This window comes from Suillus subaureus (genome assembly GCF_016647635.1).
Source record: "Suillus subaureus strain MN1 chromosome Unknown BJ212scaffold_270, whole genome shotgun sequence".
In the NCBI taxonomy this organism is placed as follows: domain Eukaryota; kingdom Fungi; phylum Basidiomycota; class Agaricomycetes; order Boletales; family Suillaceae; genus Suillus; species Suillus subaureus.
In genome coordinates, this window is record NW_024538826.1 from 1 (window position 1) to 11,044 (window position 11,044).

The window sequence follows — 11,044 nt, forward strand, 5'->3', positions numbered from 1 at the left end:
AAAGACGCAAGGGTATCTGGGACGGTCAAGAACGATGGCAGTGGCGATTACTTGGCATGGAACGTAAGCGTCTGCGAGAAGCGGTTCCAATGCGAATCTCACCTTTTGCGCAAATTTGCAGACGGACACGAAGGCCGTCATGAGCCCCAAGGAGCACTGGTGGCAAGTAGTCTTCCAAGGCGGTCACGTCGGGTGCGAGCAGGCGTGAATCAAACCAGACCTGTCTACTGACGATGAGGCGCAGATTCCAAGTCCCCCATACTGCGCAGAGCCCTGCAGCCTTCCGTACTTTGCAACTCGAAGCTGATAAATCGGTGACGTGACCCATTGACCGTGGTACCACGCTGTTCCTGACGATCGTTGCAGGTCATCCTCAAGAACCAGGAAGGGACTCTCATCGATGCGCAGCTGTGGGACATCTTGGAAGGATGAACCTGTGGTTGAAGGATTTCGTTTAGCCGTCTCGCGAATTAGTATTTTAGTCTAGGTGCTTGTTGACGAACGTGGCATTCAACTGTCACGCAGATTGGGCTGCAGCCCGCTGTTTTCACGTCTTTTGTGCGAGTATGCATTGTTGTCTGTCGCGGCACACCGTGGTCATGACTGGTACTGTGGGAAGACTGGGAGAGACCTAAGTTCTAGGTACTAATCTGTGCATGCTCGGAGAATGACAGAGTCCGTCTCGGCGGCGAGCAGGAATCATCGAGAGTACGAGCCATGTGCAGCTTCGTGTCCTCTTTGAACAGGTGGACAATGGCAGTTCCATGGGCTGCGGGAACTCACCCGTGTAAGATATCCCATGAAGTGAGCTGGTTCAGGTCACTGGCAAGAGTTGGAGCCCGTGCTTGCACCACAAAGAGCACATTGCCACAGTCACACTGCGGCGCATGCTTGACGTCCAACTCGATCGAGTAGGAGGCGCGATGCTTATTAGTCGACAAAGGCTCCTCCTTAGCCATCTCTTTGCGACCTAGGTGACCATGATCGACGTTTTAGTTCTGGAGGATGCTCAGAATGCCAACAAAGAACTGTTTATAAATCCATACATCATCCATTATAGACTCGAACATCGAGTCTCAAGTGACAGTTGACAGTGATGTACAGTTGATATGCTCGTATTGCATATCGTAACTATGCATATATGTCATAATGCACGGACTTTTGACGATCCCAACACGGGCGGGCTGAAATGCAGACATAATGCATAAGGCATAATGCATAGCTATTGTGTGGATGATATGCATTATCAGAGGGTCGTGACTAGGGCAACGAGACATAAGTAGCACCCAAACTATTGTTCTCCAGCATTGTCCTGCTCAGCTATGTAAGTGTGGAATGGATTAATGTCCTGATTCGTAAAAATGTCCCTAACACTGAAACGCAAGCCACGCGATAAGCCTGCCGCATACACTCGACCTGCAAAGAAGCAGAATATTACAAATGACACTCCTCGTACATCTGCTCAACCTCTCAATAAATGCTCAAATTCACATCAAAATCTCACTCTTGCTGATTGGCTGTCTGTCTATACCTTCATTGATGCTCACCCTCATGCCACCCAGGCTGACATTGTCCGACACTTCAAATCACTCCCAACTGGTGCACTCAACTTTGATCAATCAACACTGTCTCGCAAATTATGAACCCGCCCAAATATGGAAGCTCGCATCAATGACAACCCAAATGTGCTGTCAGCAAAATGGCTGAGAGTTGTCACTTGACTGGATGTTGAGTGAGCCTTAGTTCTTTGGGTGCAGCACATGGAACATAAAGGTGAAACAGTAACATCACATATGTTATGTGAGAAGCGGAAGAGATTTGAAAATGAATTTGATGTGCCAGAAAAGGAGAGATTGCTTGGCGAGGCATGGGTACAGTCATTCTGTAAAGCCTATAAGCTCCATGAACACCACCGACATGGAGAGGCTGGTTCTGTTGATCCCAAGGCTGTTGAACTAGAGAGGGAGCGTTGTCACAGAATTTTAGCAAAGTTTGCCCCACAAGATCGGTGGAACTTTGATGAGACATCATTCTTTCCTTAGTAAGTGAATTAGTTCCTGAATAATGATGGCTAACTTAATTAATTATAGTGCGCCTCCTGACCGTGGTCTCGCATCACAGCAGATGAGTGGCAAGAAGAAAGAAAAGTTTCGCATTTCTATTGGGCTAGCATGTAATGCTGATGGCAGTGAATGGCTTGAACCCATCTTCATTGGAAGAGCAGCAAAACCACGCTGCTTTAAAAAGCAAACACCAGAACAGCACGGGTTTTATTACCGCAACAACAAAAAAGCTTGGATGACATCAGTTATTTTTGAAGAGTAAGTTGATCAATGATTCATTGTATCATGTCTGAGTCTGATCAGTCTTAATTTAGGTGGCTTAAGAAGCTTGATCTTCGAATGAAGCAGCAACATCGCCACATTTGCTTGTTTGTTGACAATTTTTTCGGCCCATTATGTCTCATATCAACCTTCAAACATTGATGTTGAGTTTTTCGAGCCCAATATGACACCATATGTACAGCCATGTGATGCTGGGATAATCCGGTGCTTCAAGGCTCTATATCATCGCTATTTTTGTGCCCACACCATTGATCTCGACAAGGCTGGTGAGCAGAGCATTTATAAGCTCAACCTTCTAGAAGGCATGACACTGGTGAAACAAGCCCAGAACACTGTGTCATCAGAAACAATTGAACACTGCTGGGATCATGCCCAAATTCAACTGTTAGTTAAAATTTTCATTGTTATTCTGATTTCATCAATGCTAATTTACATTATCATGTAGTGATTTATTTGTGGACCTGCGACCACATGTTGATCTGGCTGCTTGGACCATTGTCTGTAAGTTTTCAGGGACTGAAATGTCACTTCCTGAAGCAGAAAGTTGTTGATATTCAACTTCGTCACTGTTTGTCATTGTTTGTTTACTCATCATAGTCTACCATTCCTTTTCTATTCTTGGACTCAGACTCTATACATACATCATATATATACCTCACACCTCGCCTTGTCCATACCTCAGCAGTTCATTCACAACACTGAGGTATGTTTCGTATTTCTTGCATGCTGTCCTCATCTCATGTCTCTGTACCTTTAGACTTTGCTTCTAGGTACTTGCAATGTAAAGCAGTTCATTCACGACGCTGAGACTTCGCTTCTAGCTTTTAGTTTCTTACAAGAGGTTATGAGCCCCGGCTCTTACTGAGCCAATAAACGAAGCACTTAGAAACAATCCTCCCTCATGTCAGCCACTGCTCACATCTTTTAAATGCCCGTATTAAAACCTTCACAGCGGTATCACCATGGGGAAATATGATCATATTCCGGAATTGTTGGGGTCAGAAAACTACATTGGATGGTCAATGAAAATGCAGTACGCACTTGCATGCGAAGACCTCTGGTGTCACGTCAATATGAAATCAGATCCCGCTGACATTCTTGGAACTCCATCCTACCTGCCCATTCCTGTTGATCCTGCTAATATCACAAGTGCCAAGAAGGCAAAGATCCATGAATGGCTACTGGACGACATTAAGGCTAAGGATCTTATCACTTGTTGCCTCAACACTTCCATTGGAGCTCTAATCTCTCGTGCTCATACCACTTCAGCTCGTAAAGCCTGGCAGACGCTCGCTGACCATTTCAATCACATGGACACTAGTGTGCAGTACCACCTTCGACAATGCATTGATGCCCTTCGAATGAAGGATTCGGCGGATGCTAATAACTATGTTGGCCAGCACGCCGTACTTTGTGAATGCCTCAGTGATTGTGGCGCCCCCCTTCGTGACAGTGACACCATCTACAGTGTCCTCATTGGTCTTCCCCAAACACCTATTTGGCAGCAATTTAAGTCAATGCTCAAGCAGCGCATGCATGACGAGGTCATGACCAGCATGTCCACTGCCCCATCCACCTTCACCATTGAAAGTTGCATTGCGCACATCACCTCTGAAGCTGCACGCCATGTACATGCACAGGCTATTCATTCGTCATGCCCTGGCTCTGAGTATGCTAATGCCACTGTGACTACCAACTCGTCAACCAGTACCAACCCAATCACGGGCCTTCACAAGCATTGCTTCAACCCTGATGGAGTCTTTTGCACCACACCTGGGTGTAATAAGGGTGATCACGACCACCTGCATTGTTATCAGAAGGGGGGTGGTATGGAAGGGCAGGCGCCCTGGATGCGGAACAAGAAGGAGGAGAAGCCTAAGGAGATGAAGAATGTTGCTGCGGCAGCCACCACCAAGGCACCTGTCCCTCCTGCTGCAACAGCACCTGTTATTGCAGCCACAGCTGCTGACATTAGTAGCCTCATGCACGATCTCTCTTTTGCGTCCATTGCTGAGGTTCAGGATGAAGTCTCATGCAATGTCAACCTCCCCTTCAAGACCATCCTCAATTCAGGCACTACGGTGATGCTAGTCAAGGACCGGAAGTTCTTTCACACTTATTCCACAGAAGACCCCATCAACGTGCTCACTGCCAACCATGGGGTTCTTCAGACAACTGGTCACAGCACGTGCATCGCTTGGTTCATGATCAATCAATGACGACTTCGTATCCGTCTTACCAACTGCTTGCACGCCCCTAACGCTCTGCTGAATCTTCTCTCTGTCAGCTGTATGAATGCAAAGGGGTGGGATATCAACTTCCGCACAAACATGACATGCGAATTGGCATACAAGGGCACTCCGCTCAGCTCTATACCAGCAACTGGGAAGCTTTATGTGCCTGACTTCAACTTCATCCCCTTCTCCTTGCCTGTCGCAGTTGCACCTTTGCCAGAACTATCTGCCTTCGTCAATGTTCTGTTGTCACTTGACCTTTGGCACGCATGTGTTGGTCATATTGGAAAGGATGCAGTGACTCGTCTCAATCGCGTAGCCAAAGGGGTCCTCTTGCAAACAACCACACCATTATCACACTGTGAATCCTGCATCTTAGCCAAACACCCTCATCAGCCTTTCCACTCATCTGAGACTGAGTGCACTGACACCTTCCTTGATCTTATACACAGTGATGTGTGCGGCCCAATCCCCACTTTAATGACGCACGGCAAACGTTACTTCATTGTCTTCCTCGATGACCATTCCCACGCACTTGATCTCCAACTTCTAGCTACCAAGGACCAGGCCTTGGAAGCATGGCGCACACTACAGGCTCATTGGGAGAATATGTCAGGAAAGCAGGTCAAGATCTTTTGGAGTGACAATGGGGGGGAGTTTATCAGTGATGCCTTCACGGCACATTTGGAGGCAGCCGGGATTCAGTGTCAATGCTCTGCGCCCTATGCTCATCAGCAGAATGGGAAGGCAGAGAGGGTGATGCGTACGGTTGAAGGCTGTATGTATGCGATGCTGAATCTTGCACGTTTGCCTCCATCTCTCTGGGGTGAAGTGGCACTGACGGTGTGTTACCTGTTCAACAGGACCAAATCTCGCGTGCTTCCTGCAGGCAAAACACCCTATGAAATGCTTCATGGCACTCAACCAAATCTCGCTCATCTCCGTGTCTTTGGAGCTTGCTGTTTTGCTCGCATACCTACAGAACTTCAGCTGAAGTTAGGTCCACAATCATGTGAAGCCGTGTTTATGGGTTATCTGCCTGGTGTCAAGGCTTGGAGATGTCGTGATGCTGTCACTGGCGCGTTCTTTAATTCTCGCGATGTTATCTTCAACGAGAGCTTCGCTAACTGCCCATTCCCTGACAGTGATGACGAGGACGACTCAGCCGCAATCCCGTCATCCACTCCCACATCCACACCTCCTCCTCTTGACCCTCCCCATGTCAATATCATTCGTCATTCAGGCCATATTCCAGTGCCCACTGACAAAGGACTCCCCCTCCATGACCAACTCACTGTGGACAAGGCTTGCCTTACTCGACAGCGTGAGCTTTGTGCAGCACAGGTCAATGGCATACCTCCGTCATCGACTGACCTCACCATTGCAGAGCCTCCAATTGTCCCCTTCCCAACACCCATGCCTGAACTCCCTGCATCTCCTGTCATTGATCCTGACACGATTGTGCCAGACACTGATGAAGTAGGTTTTCCGCACGTCATTGCGAACCTAATCATTGTCGAGGTAGCTGCATTGTCTGTTCGCAGTGACACACGCCAAAACCCCTTAGCCTCCAGATACGACCTGTGGATCCCTCCCACAACATATGATGAAGCGACACGTAGACCTGATAGCGACCACTGGCTGGCGGCAATGCGGAAGGAAATGAATCTCATGTCTGAAATGAATGTGTATGAACTTGTTCCACTTCCTACTGATCATTGGGCCATTGGGTGCAGATGGGTCTTGGAGTTCAAGGAGGACCTCAAGGGGGGACCAGTTTTCAAGGCGAGACTAGTTGTGCAAGGCTTCTCACAGATCCCTGGAGTCGATTTTGGCCGGACTTTTGCTCCCATTGCAAAGTCTGCATCCATTCACATCCTATCTGCGCATGCCGCTGCCAATGACTGGGAGTTAGACTGCTTCGATGCCAAATGGGCCTTTCTTTGGGGAAAGTTGCAGGAAGACATCTATATGAGACAGCCTCCTGGTTTCGAACGCCAAGGGTCTGATGGGGCCAGTCTTGTTGTGCACCTTTTGTCAAGTCTCTATGGCCTCAAACAGGCTGCATACAACTGGTATGAGCTTTTATGAGAGGTGTTGACACGACTCGGATTCCTGCGATGCGAGGCAGATTACGCCATCTTCATTTTTGACCACATTGACGCACATGGGGTACGCATCATTTGCATCATCACATGGCATGTTGATGACGGCTTGGCGGGCTCAAATAATCGCGCATTCCTTGATCGAACTAAAGGCCAGATTGCAGAACGCTTTGGCATTACGGATCTTGGCCCTGTCACTAAGTATCTCGGAATCCAATTCATTTGTGACCACAAGACACACGAGCTGTGGATGCACCAGGAAGACTACATTCTCTATCTACTTGACGAGCATGGTATGACGAGCTGCAACCCAGTCTCACTTCCTATGGACCTGAACTTCCCATTTGGACGCCCCACTGATGTCTTTCCACATGTCAACGACCTTCCTACCAAATATCATAAGCTCATCAGTGAGCTCCTCTACCTTGCAATGTACACCCGACCCGACATTGCACTCTCTGTCATGCGACTGTCTCAGTACAACGCGTCTCCTGAGCCTAAGCACTACATGGCAGCCAAGCATGTCTTGCACTACCTCTGTGGGACCATCACCATGCGAGCTCACTATGGGGGTGCAGGTATCAACCCTGCTCTACATGGTTTTTCTGATTCCGACTGGGCCTCGTGCCCTGAGGATCGGGTCTCCATATCCGGGTATGTCTGGTTCTTCAACGGCGGGCCAGTATCACATTCTGCAAAGAAACAGACGATGCAGGCTTTGTCATCAACCGAAGCTGAGTATATGGCGCTCACCTCCGCCATCCAAGATGGGCTCTGGTTACAGTCGTTCTTCGGTTGCCTCAAACTCGCACTACTGCTCCCCTTACAGTTGTTTGCAGACAACGCTGGTGCCATCGCACTTTCGAAGGAAGCCACGAATCATATCCGCACCAAGCATATCGATCTTCATTATCATTTCATCCGTCGACACATTGAAGATCGCACCTTCATTCCCATCTGGATATCCATGCATAAGAACACTGCCAACATCTTTACCAAGGCTCTTCCCCAACCCGCTTTCACTCATCATCGTTCCGGCTTGTCATTAGTTTCTCGTTGAAGGGGGTGTGTTGATATTCAACTTTGTCACTGTTCATCATCGTTTGTTTACTCGTCATAGTCTACCATTCCTTTTCTATTCTCGGACTTGGACTCTATACATACATCATATATATACCTCGCGCCTTGCCTTGTCCATACCTCAGCAGTTCATTCACAATGCTGAGGTATGTTTCATATTTCTTGCACACTGTCCTCATCTCATGTCTCCGTACCTTTAGACTTTGCTTCTAGGTACTTGCAATGTAAAGCAGTTCATTCACGATGCTGAGACTTCGCTCCTAGCTTTTAGTTTCTTACAAGAAAAGTGAACTGCAAGCCCATCTCAGTGACTGTTTCACAGATTCTGACTGGAGGCCGGCACTTAAAGCTGTCATGGATGCTGAGGGAGATACAGATCTTGCCTTGAGGGCAGTCAATACACTCGAGAAGGCTGCATTTGGACGTACCAGTCTCAAACTTCGAATTCCCGCACGTCAACAAAAACCAGTCCAACTCACTGCCGCAGAACAGGAACTTATGGAATCAGTTAATGATCTCAAGGAACGGAAACGCATTTTTGGCACTTTATCAACCATTGACGAGATTCTGGACCCTGCCGAGGAGAGAGATAATGGAGATCTCCTGAATTTCGAAGGTGGTGACCAGGCTATTGCTGATGAAGTCCGTCACGAGATTGCAGTCACAAATGGTGAAATCATCGAGATTGATTCAGATGATGAGTCAGAAGAAGATGGGCCATCATTCACGCGCACAGAAATCCTCAAATTGTGTCAGCAACTCGAGACTGGATGCATGCAACATGGTGATCCTCAATTTTCCCTTAATTTGTCATCACAGCTCCGCATTTTTCGTGCTCAATTACGGCGAGAGGAGCTACTGAATGCCAAGCAGACTTCTATAGATTGTTATTTCAAAGCATAATATATGTACGCGCTGTGGATACTGTACTTTCTCGTGTCACAAATTTGGCGGATGTCACATATGTCACATCTGTGTGACAAATGTCGTCGTGCATATGTGTTATAATGCATCAAGTTTTTGCCGCCCCAACGGTATGCGTTATGAGCATATCAACTGTACTATGCTTGATATCTATCAGAGAGAAGAGCCGAGGCGAGACAACGATCGAGAACCACAATGACTATCAAAACAGACGACGTTAGCGAGAATGTAAGTACGACACTTTGAGCTATACCTAGACGAGCACAAGACTAAAGAAGAGCAAAAGGAGAACACGCGCGTGTACTAACTAGTAGGGAATACCAAAAAGGAAACTCAAAACTCTGCTCATGACAATATCATAGGTAGAGGGCGGCCCTGTGCTACCTAGGAACATCATTCAAAAATCCTCCAGCTATGCCAGATAAAGACTGAACACTAAGCTGCCTCGAAAGCGGTCTTTCGGGCACTTGATCTATACATCAGCCATCTAGTATCCGCGACGCTAACACTGGTGGTCAGGAGGAGGTCCAGAGCTATATTTGTATCATCCTACCTTTCTTTTCAGACATGCCACCTATACCGACAGCGCTGGATGCTGAAGCTCTCTCTCTATTCGACTCCATTGAACGGCACCACTAAGTTTCAGATTCCTCGCCTAAGAGCATGTGCCGGTCCTTTGGTAACACAACAAGCGTGTGCGGCGGGCGTAAGGGAGGATATTGAAGGCCCGGCCAAGCAGATTGGGGTCTGTTGCCTTCCATTTCGCAATTAAACCTCCATTTACTGCCACTTGTAGGAGCTGGACGTTCTGGTTGATGACCAGAGGACTGAATGGGCAAGAAGAGAGCTGAGGAGAGTGGATATCTTCCGTGATTCATTTGTCAGGCATGTTGCAGTTCGACCATCCGGTGTCTCCGGTCTCTGACTATTAGCTTACGAAAAGACTCTCGAGCAGCATTTCTAGCGTCGAAACATGCAATTGATACACAAAGTCGGTCACAGCGAGAAGAGTTATTGCGGTCTCCTGCCATTCTCAGGAAAAGCACAAGCTCCTCGGGCGAGAAAGCCACATTCGTACACTGCGTGTATTTGTACCCTCTGATGTGGCTGGCCTGTGAATTACAGCGAAGACTCACTCATGAAAGCCAATCATGATGTCGCAGGAGCTCTGCAATGAACCATCGAGCTAATGCAGAAAGAATTCGAGCGCAGACTGTGTCTTGTCGAGCCAGTTACTAGGCAAATTCTTCCTGCTCCCATATTTCTCCGATAATCATCGCTCGTTCAATACAGAATCATCAATTGCAACTCTCCAATCTGCGTCCACAGCACACGGCTCACTCGATCTCATCCTCGGTACCTCCAAACAACTCATTGCAGCACTCGAAAAGACAGACTAGCTTGACCGCATTCTCATAATTTCGGCCTCGTGTTTTTCGGCCTCATGGTCCTCTTCATATTGAAGCAGCGCATTGCCGACTGCGGGCTACGCATCGCCTTTTCTGGACGAGGTTATTGCACAGCTCCTGCTCGAGTACGCATGTGGTGGTGCAGGAGGCTGGGGAGGTTATGATGACTGCGTCGGCCAGCTCTGCTGCTGCATCAATTGTGCTGGCGTCACTGATATGTAGTCAGGATGGCGAAGCTGGTCAATGGGTAGAACCCACCATGGACGTGTCTGAAACACCTAGTTTCACAGCATCAACTATGGAGCTATAGATTGCCGGACAGCATAGCAGCTCAGGGGATGCGCATGTTGACAATTTTAATTGTTCATGTGATTGAAAGTGTTAACAAGATTCTATCCTGGGACAAGGCCCAAGGGTATTCAGGATGAATGAAACTGACAACAGTTGTCGTGTAAGAATCGGGGATCCACACGATGCGTTGTGGGCGGGACGCAGTTGGTTGTGAAAATCCATAATCTTCCATGCCATCTGGTCTGACTGTACGCAAAGAATACATCCTGGAGACCAACCACCATCCGACTTGTCTTGCAATTGACTGGCACGGTAAGGTAGTCTCTGGGCTGAGAAATCGACTGATCTGATTCTAGAAGAATACCCATACCGTCGTCGACAGACATTCCTGGCGGGCGAAAACGAGGAATGAAGCTTATTTCACAATGGCTCATCACGAGGCCTGTGGTATAGTTTAATTCACCAGCATTTAATTCCTTGGGCACGTACGATACTCAGGACGGCAGAATGGATGACGCTGCCGTTGATAAAAATTTCTTGCAAAGCGGAATTGGTCTGTAATTCTTTTGCGATCACTGGTCAGATTCTACAAAGAGAAGTCCTCGTATCGACCGTGGAAGTGTGGAAGTCACTGTCGAGAAATCTTAATAGAAAAA

General features: G+C 47.8%; 5 protein-coding genes across 5 annotated transcripts; all 5 read left to right on the forward strand.

The window, feature by feature from the left end:
* Nucleotides 1-11: 11 nt before the first annotated feature.
* BJ212DRAFT_1582351 (uncharacterized protein) lies at nucleotides 12-932 on the forward strand. Its single transcript, XM_041342317.1, has 5 exons — nucleotides 12-63; nucleotides 122-192; nucleotides 245-314; nucleotides 367-620; nucleotides 784-932. Exons 2-4 carry the CDS (start codon nucleotides 140-142, stop codon nucleotides 430-432), a joined length of 189 nt encoding a protein of 62 aa, XP_041185338.1. The 5' UTR covers nucleotides 12-63; nucleotides 122-139; the 3' UTR covers nucleotides 433-620; nucleotides 784-932.
* A 429-nt stretch (nucleotides 933-1,361) lies between these two features.
* Nucleotides 1,362-1,643, forward strand: BJ212DRAFT_1290608 (uncharacterized protein; the record flags this gene model as incomplete). The annotated part of the gene is made up of 1 exon (XM_041332089.1): nucleotides 1,362-1,643. One exon carries the CDS (start codon nucleotides 1,362-1,364, stop codon nucleotides 1,641-1,643), a length of 282 nt encoding a protein of 93 aa, XP_041185339.1.
* A 3,209-nt stretch (nucleotides 1,644-4,852) lies between these two features.
* On the forward strand, nucleotides 4,853-5,107 carry BJ212DRAFT_1207030 (uncharacterized protein; the record flags this gene model as incomplete). The annotated part of the gene is made up of 1 exon (XM_041329165.1): nucleotides 4,853-5,107. A coding segment is annotated over one exon (255 nt), but the record flags the coding sequence as incomplete, so codon positions are not given.
* Nucleotides 5,108-8,067: 2,960 nt separating this feature from the next.
* Nucleotides 8,068-8,241, forward strand: BJ212DRAFT_1202500 (uncharacterized protein; the record flags this gene model as incomplete). Its single annotated transcript, XM_041329101.1, has 1 exon — nucleotides 8,068-8,241. A coding segment is annotated over one exon (174 nt), but the record flags the coding sequence as incomplete, so codon positions are not given.
* Nucleotides 8,242-9,241: 1,000 nt separating this feature from the next.
* BJ212DRAFT_1408839 (uncharacterized protein) lies at nucleotides 9,242-9,910 on the forward strand. The gene is made up of 3 exons (XM_041337455.1): nucleotides 9,242-9,433; nucleotides 9,485-9,573; nucleotides 9,632-9,910. The coding sequence occupies exons 1-3, from the start codon at nucleotides 9,281-9,283 to the stop codon at nucleotides 9,669-9,671; spliced, it is 282 nt and encodes a 93-aa protein (XP_041185342.1). The 5' UTR covers nucleotides 9,242-9,280; the 3' UTR covers nucleotides 9,672-9,910.
* The last annotated feature ends 1,134 nt before the right edge of the window (nucleotides 9,911-11,044 follow it).